Consider the following 19,513-nt stretch of genomic DNA (forward strand, 5'->3'; position numbering starts at 1 on the left):
AATAAATATCAAATATATGTGCTTGTTATTATATTAGGATTAAGAGCACACACTTCCATAATAACTGAGGTCTTTGTTTCTTTATAAAGTCAGTATAAAAGAAACGACCTCTAATGGTCCTACTCAATACACTCTAAGTGTACTAGTGTAATTATATAGTTAAGATAAACTAATACCTAATTACACTACGACCTTCAAATGGTTTGTTCCTTTCCATCTTGGTCGTGAGCTACTGTTTATAATTTATAAGGTACTGATAACATGATCCTCTGTGTGTGACACCACACACCATGTTATCTACAATATAAACTAATTGAACAACTACATTTATCACAAATGTAGACATTTGACCAATGTGATTCTTATTTATAGATAAATGTTTATACCAAAAGCTAGGCTTTTAGTATACACTCTAACAGCTCACACCAGCGGACCAAACACATACTACGGCGCTTCCATCTCATTCGAGAGATTATCGAGAGAGGAGATGTGAAGATTTGCAGAGTACCTACAGAGGCTAACATCACAGATCCCTTGACCAAGGCTTTGGCACAGAGAAAGCATGATGGTCACACTAGGTCATTGGGGCTTAGAGCCTACACTGATTGGCACTAGTGCTAGTAGGAGATTGTTAGTTAGAGCCCTAGAGCCAATCATTTGATGATTGCATTATGGACTTGTTGTATCATATTCTTATATAAATAAAGGCATTTGTTTTTTGTCATTATACTTACTTGTATTGGTGCCAAATAAACTAAGTATAATAACGTCCTTAAGTAGAAGGTTCTTACCTATACCAATCGATTGGTTGAATTGATAGTGAGATGATATAGGGAACACTACTCTTAATCATTCCTAGTCGAGTATTAACATTCAGGGACAATGTTAATGCGATGAGATTATCATGTAGGTCAACTCGATGACTTGAGCTCACAAGTCATGGATATAGAGATATCAAGTTGATACATGGGTATGCATTGGAGAATGTATACTGAATGACCCGCCATGAGAAATATCATGGATCGTTATATGAGTGTCATATACTTTCACATGTGGCTATTAGTATGACTACTAGTCCTTAGACCTGAAGTCACCATGGTTCCCTACATAAGGAGTTATGTACTTTGGTTTCGTCAAACGTCACCCATAACTGGGTGGTCTATAAAGGCGATTACTGGGTATGTAACAAATTATGCAGAGGGATGTGAGTGATGTAGATGAGATCTATCCCTCCTATATGACGGGAGTGACATCGATATTCTTGATAGAGTGAGACCACGAAGTGCATGGCCATGCCCAAATGAGTCAATATGAGATATTGAGCTCATTTGATTTAGTGAGTCTACTTGGAGTTCAAGATTTAGATTGATCAGAGGATGACACGGTCTATGCCTCACATTGATCAATCTAGATGTCTGGGATAGAAGGGCACTTGTCATATTTTGTGAGGAGTCACAATTAGTAGTCACAAGGTGATGTTGGATCTCAACATTCTTGTAACTTAGGTAGTAATGATATGTTGCTAGATACCGCTCATTACTTATGCTCCTAAATGGGTTTAGGGGCATTGCCAACGTTACAAGAACCTATAGGATCACACACTAAGGACAATTAGATGGAGATTAGGTTCATATGATGAACCAAGAGGATTAGATTCATGTGATGAATCAAATTAGATTAAGAGTAATCCTAATTAGGCTAATTGAGTTGGACTCAAGTTGATTCATGTGCTCAATGAGTCTAATTTAGATTATGACTCATTGAATCAATTTAATTAAATGAATTAGATTCATTATATTAAATTGGCTTGAATTAAATGGTTGGATTAGATCAACCATGAGAGAGATTAAGTCAAGTTTGACTTGACTTGAGAGGAAGAGGAAGAGGAATAGTCAAGTTTGACTTGACTTTATGCCACATCATTTGTGACTTAGCATTAAGTGGCCAATGATGATGTGCCACATCATCATAGTTAACACATGTGTGTGCCACCTAATGGAGGTTACAAATTCCCTTTGCTTTAATGTGGCCGGCCACATTAATAAGAGGAGTTACACTTTGTTGTGGCTGGCCACTAAGGGGGAATGAATGGGATTCATTTTCATTCAAAGGCATTTTTGATTCCATCTTCTTCCTTGCTCTCTCTTCTTGCTCTCCCTCTCCTCATCTTGTCGAGACCTTCTTGGAGTGCTAGCACACTCTAAGGTTCTCCCTCCATCGATTTGTTCGTGTGGATACGCATAGAGAGTTGTCTACCTTGACAACTTGAGATCCGGCATCTCCTTGGACAAACGGGACTCGCGAAGGGCACGCTACGAGGGTAAAACTCTTTAACATATAGTTCTAATGTAGATCTATAGGTTGGTAAACTCATACTCATAGTTTTTCGAAAGTTTTATTCTTTGCACGGATCTGGTGGCGGGGTTTCGAGGTTTCCGTGACGTCAAAAAGCGGTTTTCGCGGCCCGAAAAACCCAACATGGTTCGTGCCAATTCTTGGTTACGGGTCAAGGCTCACACTCTTGTTATTTAGTTCTTGGGGTTCTATCCACCTTTGTTTTGGGTTCCATCACATTTATTGGTGGGGTTCGTATCATCTGGTATCAGAGCTTCGGTTCAAAGGCAAGTGCAAATCTATCTTTACTTGTTGTTCAGCCAAAAGCAAAAAAAAAATCGTGGAAGAAAATGAAAAAAAAAAAGAGCGCAACGAAAAGACAAAAAAAAAGAAGAAGAAGAAGAAGAAAGCGAAAAAAAAAACTGCTTGTGTGAATCAAAGTAAATTGTCTTCAACAATTCTTTTCTTGTTTTCCTTATTCTCAAACTTCTACTCTTTCATTTTTCTCTTAAAATTCTGCCATCATAAGTTTCGATGGTATCTTTTGAATTGCTACGTGATATTCTGATTTGTTCTAGAATTTGATCAAGAACTGAGAGATATCATCAGGTGAGAGCTACCACCCAAACGTGAGTTGAGTGCTTGTGAGGTTTTCTTTCATTTTGCAGCCATGTCCAACAACCAGGAGGATGGAGCAAATGAGGGGCTAGGCCACTTCCGAACCTGCAATTACAAGCATTGATGGGGGAGATGCAGCGGATGATGAGGGTAGAATTAGAATCTATCCATGAGAGGTTAGATCGGGTGGAGGATGGGACACCAAGAAGACATCAACAAGACCGTATTACTGGACCACAACGAAGACATGCCCAAGGGATTGATGTCGAAGAAGATGAAGAGGTTATTGTGGAAGACTTTGATGAGCAAAACTATAATCGGGGCAGGATTGGACATCGAGGAGATAGAAACGGAACTAGAAGAAATAATGATTTAGGAGGGATTAAGATGAAGATTCCAACCTTCCAAAGGAGAAATGACCCAAAAGCTTACTTGGAATGGGAAACTAAGATGGAAATGGTATTTGACTGTCATGAATTCTCAGAGTTTAAAAAGGTAAAGTTAGCTGTCATTGAATTCACTGATTATGCTATTGTTTGGTGGGATCAAGTGGTGATGACTCGGAGAAGAAACAGAGAACAACCTGTATCCACTTGGGAGGAGATGAAAGTGCTCATGAGAAGGAGGTTTGTATCCAGCCATTATTATAGAAGCTTATATCAGCGGCTTCAAAGATTATCTCAAGGCTCCAAAAGTGTGGATGAATATTTCAAGGGCATAGAGTTGTCCATGATCCGAGCTAATGTTAATGAAGATCGGGAAGCCACTATGGTCAGGTTTTTACATGGTTTAAATCCACAAATTGCTGATATTGTTGAATTGCAGCATTATGTTGAGCTGTCGGATATGGTCCACCAAGCACAAAAAGTGGAAGAACAACTCAAGAGGAGAGGATTGGCTAGGAAGGGACAACCAATGACTACTCACAGCATATGGCGGACAACTCCAAGAGAGGAGGAACAACCTCAAAATAAGCCAAAGTTTGAACCCTTCAAGAAGCCCAAACCCACACCATCAACTATTCAAGGTAATCGCGAGCCTATTTCCTCCAAAACTCGTGATATCAAGTGTTTTAAATGTTAAGGGCATGGTCATATAGCTAGTCAATGTGTGAACAAAAGGGTGATGGTAATAAACGCCCAAGGTGAACTTGAGTCGGAAGATGAGGATGAAATAGTTGAAGAAGTGCCACAAAAAGAGAACAGTGATGATGAACAACATGCTGTTATCAGAGACTTATTGGTGGCCCGACGAGTTCTCAATTTACAAGCTAAGGAGGAATAAGGTAATCAAAGGGAAAACTTGTTTCATACCCGTTGCTTTGTCAATAACAAGGTTTGTAGTGTTATTATTGATGAGGGGAGTTGCACCAATGTGGCAAGTACTGATTTGGTGGAGAAATTGTCACTACCAACTCGGAAACATCCGCGACCTTATCGACTCCAGTGGCTAAATGATTGCGGAGAAATCAAGGTAATAAAATAAGTCTTGGTAGCAATCTCCATTGGCAAATATGAAGATGAGCTGTTGTGTGACGTGGTTCCCATGCATGCATGCCATCTATTGTTGGGAAGACCTTGGCAATTCGATCGAAAGGTAACACATGATGGCCTCACAAATAAGTATAGTTTTACTTTGAAAGGGCAACCTATTATTCTTGTACCGTTGACTCCAAGACAAGTTATGGAGGACCAGTTGATCCTAAAAAAGCAAATGAAAAGAAGAAAGAAAAAGAAATTGAGAGATAAAAAAATTGATAAAAAAGAAGTAGAGGAAAAGAAAAATGAGAGGAAAGAAGATGAAAGGAAAGAGACAAAAGGAGTGGGCAAGGAAAAAAAAGGAGAGAGAAAGAAAAATATTTTTTATGTAAAAAAAAGTGAGATTAAGCGAGCTTTGTTTTCAAATCAGCTGCCCCTTATCCTTTTGTATAAGGAGGCACTTTTGAGCACTAACGACCTTAACAATTCTTTGCCTAGTGTTATTGTTTCTCTCTTACAGGAATTCGAGGAGGTCTTTCCTGAAGAGGTTCCACATGGTTTACCTCCCATTAGAGGAATTGAGCACCAAATTGACTTCATACCTGGTGCCTCCATTCCGAATCGACCTGCCTATAGAAGCAATCCGGAGGAAGCAAAGGAACTTCAGAGGCAAGTTAATGAATTATTAGAAAAGGGGTATGTTCGAGAAAGCATGAGTCCTTGCGTCGTGCCTGTGTTACTAGTTCCCAAGAAGGACGGAACATGGAGGATGTGTGTGGATTGTCGAGCCATCAACAACATCACGGTAAAGTATCGCCATCCAATTCCTAGGATTGATGATATACTTGATGAATTGCATGATTCTTGTGTGTTCACAAAAATTGATCTTAGGAGTTGATATCATCAGATTAGGATGAAGGAAGGTGATGAATGGAAAACTGGTTTTAAAACTAAGCATGGCTTATATGAATGGTTAGTAATGTCTTTTGGCTTAACTAATGCTCCTAGCACTTTTATCCATTTGATGAACCATGTTTTGCGTGCTTTCTTATGGAAATTTGTAGTTGTGTATTTTGATGATATTTTGATTTTTAGCAGAAGCTTAGAAGAGCATGTTACACATTTAAGGTTAGTTTTGAGTGTGCTAAAAGAAGAAAAGATTTTTGCTAACCAAGAGGAAAAGGTGTTAGTACTAAAGGCGTTGAGATGGATGAGGAAAAGGTGAAAGCAATCCAAGAGTGGCCAACACCGACAACAATTAGCCAAGTGAGGAGTTTCCATGGTTTAGCCAGCTTCTATCGACGGTTTGTTCGTGATTTTAGCAATATTGCAGCTCCTCTTACTAAAGTCATCAAGAAAAATAAGTCATTCAAGTGGGGAGAGGAGCAAGAGAGGGCCTTCAACACTTTGAAAGAAAAGCTAAGTTATGCTCCTTTACTAATCCTACCAGATTTTTCTAAAACCTTTGAAATCGAATGTGATGATTCTGGTGTTGGTATAGGTGCTGTGCTTATGCAGGAAATGAGACCCATTGCTTATTTCAGTGAGAAGTTGAGTGGAGCCACTCTCAACTATCCCACATATGACAAGGAAATGTATGCATTGGTGAGAGCATTGGAGACATGGCAACATTACCTATGGCCAAAAGAATTCGTGATTCACACAGATCATCAATCTCTAAAGCATTTGAAGAGCCAACATAAGTTGAACCGACGTCATGCTAAATGGGAAGAATTCATTGAGACATTTCCTTATGTGATCAAATACAAGCAAGGAAAGGAGAACGTAGTTCCTGATGCACTATCTCGAAGGTATGCTTTACTGTCCACTTTAGATACGAAGTTATTTGGATTTGAATATATCAAGGATTTATATACTAATGATACTGATTTTTCTGAGGTGTTCAAAGAATACGATAAGGTTGCATTTGGTAAGTTCTATAGGCATGATGGGTTTTTATTTCGTGAAAATAGATTGTGTGTGCCTATGTGTTCGTTACGTGAATTATTCACTAGGGAAGCCCATGGTGGTGGATTAATGGGTCATTTTGGCGTTACTAAGACTTTAGGGGTTTTACAGGATCATTTCTTTTGGCCTCATATGAAACGCGACGTGAAAAGAATTTGTGAGAAGTGTATCACTTGCAAATAAGCTAAATCTAAATTGAAACCCCATGGCTTGTATACTCCTTTGCCTATACCTAGTGAACCTTGGACTGATATTTCAATGGACTTTGTTTTGGGATTACCTCGGACCAAGAGAGGGAGAGATTCAATTTTTGTTGTGGTAGACAGATTCTCTAAAATGGCGCATTTCATTCCATGTCATAAAACCGATGATGCATCGCATATAGTTGAATTATTCTTTAAAGAGGTTATTAGGTTGCATGGCATGCCTAGGACCATTGTCTCTGATAGAGATGCAAAATTTTTGAGTTATTTTTGGAAGACTTTGTGGGGAAAATTAGGAACTAAATTGTTGTTCTCTACTACTTGTCACCCCCAAACTGATGGGCAAACTGAAGTGGTCAATCGAACCTTGTCCTTTTTACTTCGTGCGGTCATTAACAAGAATTTGAGAATATGGGAAGATTGTCTACCTCATGTTGAATTTGCTTACAATAGGAGCATACATTCTGCGACTAAATTTTCTCCATTTGAAATTGTTTATGGTTTCAATCCCTTGTCACCATTAGATTTGATTCCTTTAGCTATAAGTGAGCATATAAACTTAGATGGTAAGCAGAAGGCCGAATTCGTAAAGAAGATTCATGAACAAGCACGACTGAATATTGAGAAAAGAACTCAGCAATACATGCAACAAGCTAACAAGGGGCGCAAGAAAATTGTGTTTGAACCAGGAGAATGGGTTTGGTTACACCTCCGAAAGGAGCGATTTCCGGACAAACGTCGTTCTAAACTTCTACCTCGAGGGGATGGCCCATTTCAAGTATTAGAGCGCATCAATGATAATGCCTACAAACTTGAACTACCAGGTGAGTATGGCGTACATTCTACTTTTAATGTTGCTGACTTATCCCCGTTTGATGCAGGTGATGATTTGAGGACAAATCCTTTTCAAGAAGGGGAGAATGATGTATGCCCAAGGGCTAAAGATAGGAGAGATTAGTTATCACTTCTGGAAGGCCCAATTATAAGACTATGAGCAAAGCGTTTCAAGGAAGCACTAAATGGACTAATCAAAAAACATTAGGAGGACTATGAGTAAGGAGAAACCAAGATAATCACAACTGCTAGTCGTGGCCTAATCCACGTAATCGGGCATAACCATCCATGACTGGTCGCGCTTAACGAAAGAACGCTAATAAGCATGCAAAGCATGGGAATTCGTTCATGCATGAAGATTTAAGTATTTTAGATTGTTTAATGAAGCATGCAACTTGGGACTCTAATTGTGCATGCATTTATTTTATTTTGGGTTTCTAGATAGCTTGCATGAGGCATGCAACATTGGGACTCTAATTGTGCATGTACTTATCTTGTATTTTTCCTTGTTCACTCCCATTATATAAGGGAGGGACATCTTAGTATGAAGGAACTTATTTTTTTGGTGAGATTGTGTGCTCTCTTAGTTCTTGAAAGAACTTGCTGAGCTTATCGAGTCTACTCTCGTGGCGTTTAACCCATCGAAACTTATCACCCCTAGGTGTGGCGTTTCTTTCCTTCGTAGGCTTGGTTCGTGCCAATTCTTGGTTACGGGTCAAGGCTCACACTCTTGTCATTTAGTTCTTGGGGTTCTATCCACCTTTGTTTCGGGTTCCATCACATTTATTGGTGGGGTTCGTATCAATGGTTCCCTACATAAGGAGTTACATACTTTGGCTTCGTCAAACGTCACCCGTAACTGGGTGGACTATAAAGGTGATTACTGGATATGTAACAAATTATACGGAGGGATGTGAGTGATGTAGATGGGATATATCCCTCCTATATAACGGGAGTGACATCGTTATTCTTGATAGAGTGAGACCACTAAGTGCATGGTCATGCCCAAATGAGTCAATATGAGATATTGAGCTCATTTGATTAGAGTGAGTCTACTTGGAGTTCAAGATTTAGATAGATTAGAGGATGACATGGTCTATGCCTCGCATTGATCAATCTAGGTGTCAGGGATAGAATGACATTATCGTATATTGTGAGAGTCACAATTAGTAGTCACAAAGGTGATGTTGGATCTCAACATTCTTGTAACTTGGGTAGTAATGATGTGTTGCTAGATACCGCTCATTACTTATGCTTCTAAATGAGTTTAGGAGCATTGCCAACGTTACAAGAACCTATAGGGTCACACACAAAGGGCAATTAGATGGAGATTCGGTTCATATGATGAACCAAGAGGATTAGATTCATGTGATGAACCAAATTGGATTAAGAATAATCCAAATTAGATTAATTGAGTAAGACTCGATTGAGTTAGACTTGAGTTAGACTCAAGTGAGGCTTAATGATGATATTCATTGAATTTTGAATTCAATGATAAATGGAATTCAATTTGAATTTTAGATTCAAATTTAGAATGAGTTTCAAAATGGTCATTTAATGAAGAATATTAAATACTCATTAAGGCTCATTAATGTGTTAATGAGCATTAAGTATTTTCATTACTTAAGCCATTTTTTACTCTTATTTTATTATCGATCATTATTATTCCTCCTTGATTCTTCTTCTCTCCCTCTCCTCCTTGGCCGAAACATCCAAGAGTGCTAGCACACTCTAGGTGTTTTTCTCCACCTAATCGTTCGTGTGGATACACATAGAGGGGTGTTCACTTGACACCCTTGAGATCCGACATCTTCTTGGACGAGCGGTATAAGCGAAGGGCTTCGCTACAAAGGTATATCTTTCTTCCATGTAGATCTAAGGTAGATCTAGGACTAGAGAAACTTGTACACGAAATTACGAAATTTTATCTTCGCATGGATCCAGTGGTATGAGACTTCGGGGTTTCCACAACACAAAAATCGATTTTTGCAGCTCGAAAGTCCTAACAAAACGATCATACTATTTACGCACATCAGAGCACCCGAATGACAAAAATGCAAAGTTATGGTCGAAAGAATAGATGCAGGAGAACAAAAGGGGAGATTTCAATCAATGGTTCGAGAACCTATCTATCAAGAGAAATCGAATGTTTTCGGAGGATCCTCCAAACTCTAAATCATGCATGGTCTCCGATAACTGATGACGATGAGTCGGAGACGTGAGGGAAGGTGAAGAAGAAATGATTAAAGCTACATGATCTCTTTATTTAATTATATAAAATTTAACTGACTTCTCTATTATTCTAATGGTCTATCTAAAATAATAATAATAATAATAATTTTTAAATAATAATAAATTTAATGAATTATTCTTAAGCCTGTGTGATTTTTTCATCATGGATCTCCAACAATACAAGTATCATTAAAAAAACGAGAGAGAAAAAGTCAAAATGAGAATTAAGTGCATCCTTAAGAAAAAACGAAATCTTGATGATTTTTTAGAATTTGAAAACTCCTTGTGATTTACTTACTTGTATCTTACCGTGAGGCTAGCATCGACAATGAGGGGACGCTTAGAGTGAATGATATCACCTTTTACTTCAATAATAAAAAAAAAATGAGCCTCTTCCTAAGTCGAGCCCTAAAGCGGTTGTCTACCTAGCCTTATAGAAGGTCCAACCTTACTACTTAACATACTAGCACCATTGTGGGACTGGTTTTAAAAAACCAACACCGTAGTGGTTTGGTGTTTAAAAACCAAAACTACAACTTAAATACCAGTATTGGTGTGGTGTTGATTTTTTTAAATAGTAAAGGACATATTTTAATTACAAAGCACTGTAAAAACCCACAAAAATAAGAATGAGTTCAATCAGAATTCTCTAAGTTCATTAATGAATTTTGACCGAAATTCATTGATGAACTCAAGAAATTTGGATTTATGAAAAGTTGACATGTAATGAAAGGGTAGTGCAGTGAAGATATTTATGGTGTCCATATCTAGTTCTGACACCCCTATAATAAGTTATCTATATGTGTTGAATGCCTACTTTCATAGATCATTATTTTTAACTCAGGTATCAAAACGATACGTTCTACTCGCTAAATCGAAGCTTGTTTAGAAATATACATTTGTTATGGGTTAAACCGATAAGAACCTAGTTTCAAGCTGAAAAAACATCAATTAAAGCTTTTCTAGGTTCATTAATGAGTTTTGGTCAAAATTTATTGATGAACCTAAAGAGTTTTGATCAGACACATTCTAAGTGTTATAAGTTTCTGAAGTACCCCAAAGTATATGTGCTCAGAAATATTAGTTTGAAGTCATTAACAATAGTGATCAAAAGATTTTCAAAGTTTATAATATTAAGACAATTAAGACATACACTTAACTTATCATAGGGATATTAGGACTAAACATAGATACTATAAATACCTTCACTACACTACCTGTTCCATTACATATCACTTGTTAAGAATCCAAACCCGCTGGGTCCATTAATAAGTTTCGATAAAAATTCATTGATAGACCAGATAGTTCTGATTAGATTCATTCCAACTTATGTGAGTTTCTACAGTGTTCCAATATCCAAATATGTCATTCTTTACTTTTAAACAAAAAAATAACACCACAATAGTATTGGTGTTTAGGTTGTGATGTTGATTTTTAAACACTAACACTACTATGATGCGGGTTTTTAAAAATTAGCACCACAAGAGAGATAGTATGTTAAACTGTGATACTAATTTTTAATAACCAACACTATGGTGATGTTAGTGTTTAAAAATCAATACCACAACTGTATTGATATTTAAGTTTTAATGTTGATTTTTAAATATCAGTATTAAAATATTTTTTCATTTTTTTAATAAAATAAGTCCTCATTATTATTATTTTTTTATAAATATATATTAAAAATAGGAAAAATATTTTTTATTAACTATTCATTTTTTTATTTTTATTAAAGTTTTAAAATTAAAAATAAATAAATTTTAAGGATTATCTATTAAAATTAAAATTAAAATTAAATTAAATTTAAAAGGAAAAAAATAATTTATATATATATATATATATATATATATATATATATATAACACGTAAAGGAGACGAAAAAGAAAAAAAAATCAAAAATAAGAATAAAGTGCGTTTCGAGAAAAAATAATGAAATCTCGATGAGTTTTTTTAGAATTCTGAAATCTTTTAGGATAAAAAAAACTGAAAAAAGAATTAGTTTAGAATATCAAATATTATACACATTTTCCGTAAATATTTTCTGGATGGTCCAAAAAGTGTCAATAAGATTACTGCTGTTTGGAATCAGGATCCCATCCAATCACAGTTCTGGCCGCGGCCATTCCTTTGACTCCACGTCACCTCAGTTTGCGATCCTCCTATCCACATGGCAGATACCGATTGGGTTCAGACACTGCGCCACCTCTTTATGCCAACGTCATCCATTTCGATATTCAGGATTTGTCTCATTCGACCAGCCGTGTACCACGTGGTCCCCACCGTGTCCCAAGGCACTATCGCTGCACTGCTCGGTGTCTTCCGAATTCGCAACAACTTTTTTGTTATTTATTTATTTTCCGATTTTCGGATCCGGGTTTAAAAAAATAAATTAAATTAAAATTAAGTACAACGTTCGTGATGGAGTTGGGAGGGAGGAAGTAGAAATGGAAGGTCAGAGAGTATTTTGTTTTTAGAAAATAATTTTTAGATATTTTTTTTAATAAAATAAATTTTTTCTAGTAAATAAACATAAAAGTTATCAACTAAACAATAATTTTTATTTCTTAAAAAATAAAAATAAAAAAATTACAAATTAAATGCTGCCTAAATAACTTTGATAGTAGCAGTTTGCTCCTATATTTAAAAATAACATTCAATCTTTTTTTGACAAGAAGGCAAAAAGTAAAAAAATTGATAAATAACTAATTCATTATTTACTGACCTAAACTTTAATTTTGAATGTGAAAATTATTCTAACTGAAATATTTTTAATCTTAAACTTATAGATAAAAATAAAAGTAAAAATAAAATCTAACATAACAGTTAAAAGAATCTTAACCGAACACTTTATATATAGGTTAAAAATCTTATTTATTCCTGCAAAAAAAATCCTAATAAAACTCATACATGTAACAATATAAATAATAAAAAAAATATTAATTCTAAAAGAGATAATCATCTAAAAACTCATTCCACCATCCTCCCTAAACCAAAAGAAGCCAGAATTTTGAATTGCTAAAATAAAATTAAATGAAAATGAAACAAAACTCATCATTAAAAATCTCCTCTTCATTATCAAATATAACAATAAAGTATGAGTGAAGTGTTAGTATGATAAAATTACACCAATACGTACATAAAAGACATTATAAAATTCAAGAAATATGTTTATAGATTGTTGTGACTACAAGATTAGTGTTTAAATATTTTAATATACTATAAACCCAAAACTACTAATATCTAGATGTCAACTAATATTTACATATAGAAAAATGATGGATGTGAGTTTTTTTTTATAATGAATGAAATAAAAGAAGTACAAAACTTCGACAGCTTCAAATTCCACTTTCATCACTCAAATGAGATTTTTTATTTTTTATTTTTTACTTTTTAAGGTAGCGTTTGGTTTAGAGGTTTGGGAATGAGGGAATGAATTTATTCCCAAACCTTGTGTTTAGTTGATGGGAATAGAATCAAAATTTTGGAATGAATCCCAAAAATTTGGATATGAATGAAACTCACCCCCTCCCTTGGATTTTAATGGAATGGAAATAATAATTAAGTTTGTACAAAAATACGTTTAGTATATTTGTTCAATTTTTTTTTCATTTCACTTTCTCTCCTTGTTTTCTCTCATCATACTTTCTCTCTCCTTATTCTATTATCATATTTTCTCTCTCAACATACTTTCTCTATCCTCATTTTCTCTCACCATACATTCTTTACCATTTTCTCTCTATATTCTCTCTCATCACACACACTCTCTCATTATTTTCTCTTCATTTTTTCATCATACTTTCTCTCTCCTCAATCTCTCTTAACATACTTTCTCTCCATATTTTTTCTCATCACACTTTCTCTCTCTTCTTTCTCTTCCATCACACTCTCTCTCCTCATTCTCTCTCATCACAGATTCTCTACTATTTTCTCTTTGTATTTTCTCTCATCATACATTCTCTCATTATTTTCTCTCTTTGCATTCTATCCTTATTTTTTCATCATACTTTCTCTCTCCTCAATCTCTCTTACCATACTCTCTCTCCATATTTTCTCTCATCACACTTTCTCTCTCTTCATTCTCTTCCATCACACACTCTCTCTCCTCATTGTTCTCTCATCACACTTTCCCTCTTTTCATTTTTTCCATCACACTTTCTCTCTCATTACATTTTCTCATCATACTTTCTCTCCTCAATATCTCATTTTCTCTCATAACACTTTCTTTCTCTTCATTTTTTCCTATCACTCTTTCTCTCTCATCACACTTTCTCTCTCATCATACGTTTTCTCTTCTCAATCTCTCCTATCACGCTCTCTCCCCTCATTTTCTCTCATCACACTTTCTCTCTTTTCATTTTTCCCATCATACTTTTTCTCTCATTACACTTTCTCTCTCATCATATGTTTCTATCACATTCAACTTTCTCTTCCATCTAATTTTTTCTCTTATTTTCCTCTAAGGGTAAAAAAGAAAATTTAGGTTCATTCCGATTGAAAATATTCAACTAACCAAACATTAGTTTTAAGAATGATACTCAACCTCATACCCATTTTCATTCCACTATACTATAATACTCATTCTCATTCCGATTTCTACGAGAGAACCAAACGTCACCTTATTTTTATCTAAAAATCTAAAATTACTTTTGTGTTTCAGCGAAAATAATTTCAATGTTTAAGTCAGTAAAATAATAAATTATTTTTATCATTTATTATTATTATTATTTACTTTAGGTCAAAAGAGAGCTATTTATTATTTTTAAAATACACTGACAAATTGCTACTTGGGGATTTAAAATTATTTAGCGAAAATGGAAAAGGAAAAAAAAAAAGAAAAAGAAAAAGGAAAAGAGAAGGGATAAAGTGGGAGGAGAGAGCGGCCTGATTGCTTTTACTTTTTCTCTTTTGGAATCCGATTTTCGTTGCTTTTCGATCTGCTTTTACTGACGTCTCGTTCATCAAACTGCAAATCTTGCTCTGCGCTCCGGCGTCCGCCATTGCAAGGCTAGCAACGTTGGCAGAGGAGCTGCTGGTGCCGTAGCCACGAGAAGGAAGCAGCAGAGGAGGCCGCTTCGTGGAGTGTAGGGGCGGGGATGGGGACGCGAGAGGATCCTATGACGGCCGAGATCGAGAGGCAAGTGCTCCACCACCACCATTTGCTGCAACCACAGCGCCGCCTGCCTTCCTCCACGTGCGACCTCCACCCGGACGAGACCGTCACCGGCTTCTGCGCCTCCTGCCTCCGGGAACGCCTCGCCGGACTGGACGCACCTGCCGCCTCAGCCGGCCGCAAGTCCACCTCCGCCCTCCGGTCGGTCTTCCAGAAGGTCTCCTCCGGCGCCGCCCCGGCCGCTGGGCCCTCCTTCCTTCGCCGCTCCAAGTCCTTCTCCGTCGCCCGTGGCGGCGGAGGCGAAGGGTTCTCGGCCCAGCGGCCGCCCGCGGTGGCCTTTGAGCCGCAGCGGCGGTCCTGCGACGTCCGTGGCCGTAGCACCCTGTGGTCGCTGTTTAACCAGGATGGCCACCGACGGGTGGCTGAGAACACTTGCGGTGCGGCCTCCTCTGCCTCTGCCTCGATCTCGATCTCCACCGTTGCTGTCGCCAGCAATGTGATAGTTAGCAAGGTCGAGTGCCGAAACCTAGTGTTTCCTGGTCCCTGCGTCGCCCCTCCCTTCTCTGAGACACGAGAAGAGGAAAATGAGAGCAATGATGAGATCACGCCTTCCGTTCCCGTGGTGCTGGTGGTCGAGGAAACAAACGAGGAAGCGGAAGAAGCGAGAACGACCGAACTGAAGCTAATGAAGGAGCACATAGATCTCGACTCCCAGCAGCAGCAGCAGCAGCAGCAGGCGAAGAAACCTCCGGCCAAGGACCTCAAGGAGATCGCCAGCAGCTTCTGGCTGGCCGCCTCTGTCTTCAGCAAAAAGCTCCAGAAGTGGCGGAGAAAACAGAAGCTAAAGAAGCAAGGAGGCGACGCCACAATGCGGGTGGAGAAGCCGCCCACTGCGTCCCGGAGGTTCCGGGACACGCAGTCGGAGGTCGCCGTGGATGCCTCCGGCCGGAGATCGTGCGACACTGAACCCCGCTTCTCGCTGGACGCCGGCCGGATCTCCTTCGACGACCCGAGGTTCTCCTGGGACGAGCCGAGGGCGTCCTGGGACGGCTACCTCATCGGAGGGCGGTCAGTATTCCCTCGTCTGCCTCCCATGCTCTCGGTGGTAGAGGACTCCCCCGCACAAGCTGTGCAACGATCGGACTATCTAATCCCCGTCGAGGAGGACACCACCGTCCCCGGTGGTTCGTCACAGACTCGGGAGTACTACTTGGATTCGTCCAGCAGGCGACGGCGTAGCCTTGACCGGTCGGCCTCCATCCGGGAGCAACCCATCGAGCCTACCCAGCCCAAACCAATCTCCAACGGGAAGGTATCCCCTGCTGCAGGTATGGATTTCTTCCAGTTTAACCCCAGCACATTGCTCGACCGGGATGTGAAAGACTGGAGTTCAAATTCTCTGAGAGATGATTACTCGGGAAGCTTCGAATCAGCCTTCAAGGACCAAAGAGGTGCTTCTGCCAAGAAATCTCGGAGGTGGAGCAAAGCATGGAACATTTGGGGGCTCATTCAGCGAAGAAGTAGCAGCAGAGGAGAAGCCAACATAGTCGAGAGATCTCTGTCGGAGTCCTGGCCGGAGCTGCGATCCAGTAGCTTCAATAACAGGATGCTCCGCTGTAACAGCAGCATAAGCTCTAGGCACTCTTTCAGTCGCAATGCCGGCTATGGGAACATGAAGAAGAACAATTCCAACTCCATGGAAAGGAACAGAAGTGCTAGGTATTCTACGAACCACCTCGACACCCCCATGCTAAGTTTTCACATGCCGCCGACGCCGAATAGCAGGAGAATTGGAGTTTCTACCAACGGGGGGGAGGCAAATGCCTTCACACTACATGACAAGGCACATTCTTGGACTGCATTGAGCCCTTCTGTTGGCCCTTTGTAAGTTTCTCTTCCTCTCTTAATTTTGTGTCATTTATCCCCACATTGTTCCAAGCATGAGTTGCATTCATTTGTCGAGAGAACTCTCTTTTCCAAATTTCACTTAGAATTTGTTTCTTGCCTTTGTATTCTAATGGAGTTGCTAATGTCGAACTCCTCAAAGGGCCAAATGTGCATGAGATCATTCTACTTTGTGACTTGTTTATTAACTCGTTTTGAATTGTTGGTGAATCCTATGACCATTTTGTGCCATTGCCTACAATCGTGAGACTCTTTCTTTACTCAACCAGACCCTTAGAGCTCTCTCCTCCATGCCTGCCTGCCTTAAAAGGAGATGTGAGCCCCCACGGGCGGGATCAGCCGGTTATGACATGGTATTCTTGCATCATGAGTCGGGAGGTCAAAGGTCTGCGGCAGCAATTGCGATAACATCAATATCTGTCCGTGCTAAACACCTAAGACCGCCATGTCATAACTGGGCCCGTATTCACCGTGATTTACTCCCTCTCATACTTGTGGGGCCAGGGTGAGGGGGCCGCTGGGTTGACGGTTCCAACCTTTTGCATCACTTAAAAGGAGATGTTACCTTCATAGTTGCAAACATGCTGTAGTTTTTTACTGTAGCAGCCGTCCTGTCTTTATGCTGTCCGTTTTTCTTGACTGCCAGCTCAATTTAACAATTTGTCTGTCTTTCTCAAGCATGTAGCTTGCTTGCTTGCTAATTTCCCTTGGATGCTCCTTAAATTGTTCCGGCTGAAAAGGTTGACAAAGCCAGTTGGAAAGAAGTGATTTGAATACTTTAAAAAAGTCGAAATGGACAGCCATACCTCTAGCTCTATTCATACAATGATGAAGGATCTCTAGCTCTACACTTTTTGTTCATAAAACTAGAAAATTTTATTTCTAATGCTTGGAATTCTCCATTGCTAGTGCCTTGCTATCTGTTTCCATATTGTTTTTTTTTTTTTGTTTTTGTAGATGATCCTGCCTGGTGGAAAAATTTGCTGTCGACTCAGGGGATTATTCTTTGTTGGTGCATGTACCCTAATTGAAGAAATATAACATTTTTTTGAGGGGGGGTAATAATGCCACCTTAAATCAAGCTCAAGTTTTGTTCATTACTGATTGTCAGTGGTTCATCTTTTCATGTTTGACAGTTTATGATTGCAGAAGTGGATTGAGAGAAGTGTTCTTTCCCTTGAATCAAATGAGCAACTTGGGCAGAGAAATCTCACTGTTTCGTCCTTTTTCTATACTGCCAACTCGTTGCTCTTTAGTCATATAAAATTGTTAATTATTTATGTTGATGGCTAAAATCATGCATCCATTTTTTAATATATATTGCATGTGCTAAACTCTAAAATTATAAAAGCATAAAAAATAAATAGTTTGCTATGAAATCTTTTAATTTTATGTTGATGGCCAAACTCATACGTCCTACATCATAATATAGATTATCATAGAATATGCCCCCCATAACCAACTTAGTATTCAGATAGTAGATTACCCTAAGAGAAATCTTCGGAAAAATAATTTTGTAGAAAATAAAATTCCTTCTTGCTAAAAATAATCATCATGATTTATCTCCTTAAAATTCATCAATTCTGTTAAAATTGAACTGATTTGATATTTTTTTAATTAATCAAATTGATTAAAATTTTAATAAAAATTGAACAAATAAAATTGATAAAATAATAATTAATTTGATCAAAAATTGAATTATTTGAAATTTTTTATTTAGGGTTTTTTAAAATTCAGTTCAATTTAAAAATTTTGATTTTGGTGTAAAAATTAAGATCTAGAAAATTGATTCGGTATGAAAATTTAATTTATTTGATTTAATAAAGAATTTTAAAATTAAATTCGAATAAAAATAATTAACTTTTTTAAGAAAAAAATAAAATCCTATAAAAATCAAATTGAACGCCTAATAGCATCTCCTTTTCCACAAGATTATCATAGAATACAGTCAAAATAATATATATATAAAATGTATGCAATTGAGTTTTGAATGATTGTAAAATTGAATAGTTTCATATGAAATTATAATCTTTTTCATTAAGAGTAAAAAATCACTCATCTCCAACTCACAAAATTATATAAAATATTTCTGGCTTAAGTAAAAAATGTAAAATAGTTTCGTGTGAAAATATTTATTTTTTTATTGAAGGTAAACATCATCGACCCCCAATGACAAATTATAAACATGTTATAAGAACCTGTATAACAAAATTAACAAACTATAATTTTTTTTTGCCGCTTTGAAGAGTAGATTTGATATAGAATTGTTCATGTTCTCATATAAAAGCAAAAAACTATCAAACCTGTATCCAAACAAAGATTGTGTTGTAAGAACATATTTGGAATATATTATGGATTTCACCTTTGACAAATTTAAAAGGTTAAAAATGAATAGTTTAATATGAAACTTGCCCCTATTAATGACAAAAACCATTTCTCACAAACAATAGTCCAGCTTAAAAGAGCACACATATTAGTGTTGTCACTGTAATCAAACCAACATGGTTGGATAATAACAATCACACAATGTATGTTAGATAAATACTTAGCATAATCCCTAATTTATACCATACTCATTTCACAAACAAACAAAAAGGAATAGTTGATCAATTATGTTAAATGCCACTAAATAGTGTTATAATACATGGTGTCGTCAAATCGTTATTCCTCAATTGATTGATAACAATTTAAATAATTAATTGGTGACACACCTTCAAATTATTTGATGTCACCAAATAGTTGGAAACACAAAATGTTTAAAACTTTCCAAAACTAATTAGTGGCACAGTAGATAATAAGTATTTGAATCCGTGAATTAGATCAATATCATA

At 37.4% G+C, this 19,513-nt stretch overlaps 1 protein-coding gene across 3 annotated transcripts; it reads left to right on the plus strand.

The window, feature by feature from the left end:
* Positions 1-14,547: 14,547 nt before the first annotated feature.
* Positions 14,548-18,000, plus strand: LOC122041152 (protein OCTOPUS-like). Of its 3 annotated transcripts, none has more exons than XR_006128878.1 (3): positions 14,548-16,661; positions 17,640-17,740; positions 17,819-18,000. XR_006128878.1 is itself a non-coding variant. In XM_042600746.1 (2 exons), the coding sequence occupies exons 1-2, from the start codon at positions 14,761-14,763 to the stop codon at positions 17,641-17,643; spliced, it is 1,905 nt and encodes a 634-aa protein (XP_042456680.1). In that variant the 5' UTR covers positions 14,548-14,760; the 3' UTR covers positions 17,644-17,779. The 3 variants fall into 3 exon arrangements, 1 of the variants encoding a protein (XP_042456680.1); XR_006128879.1 differs by having other exon boundaries at positions 17,832-18,000; XM_042600746.1 differs by lacking the exon at positions 17,819-18,000 and having other exon boundaries at positions 17,640-17,779.
* Positions 18,001-19,513: the final 1,513 nt, after the last annotated feature.

This window comes from Zingiber officinale, chromosome 2A (assembly GCF_018446385.1).
Source record: "Zingiber officinale cultivar Zhangliang chromosome 2A, Zo_v1.1, whole genome shotgun sequence".
Classification (NCBI taxonomy): domain Eukaryota; kingdom Viridiplantae; phylum Streptophyta; class Magnoliopsida; order Zingiberales; family Zingiberaceae; genus Zingiber; species Zingiber officinale.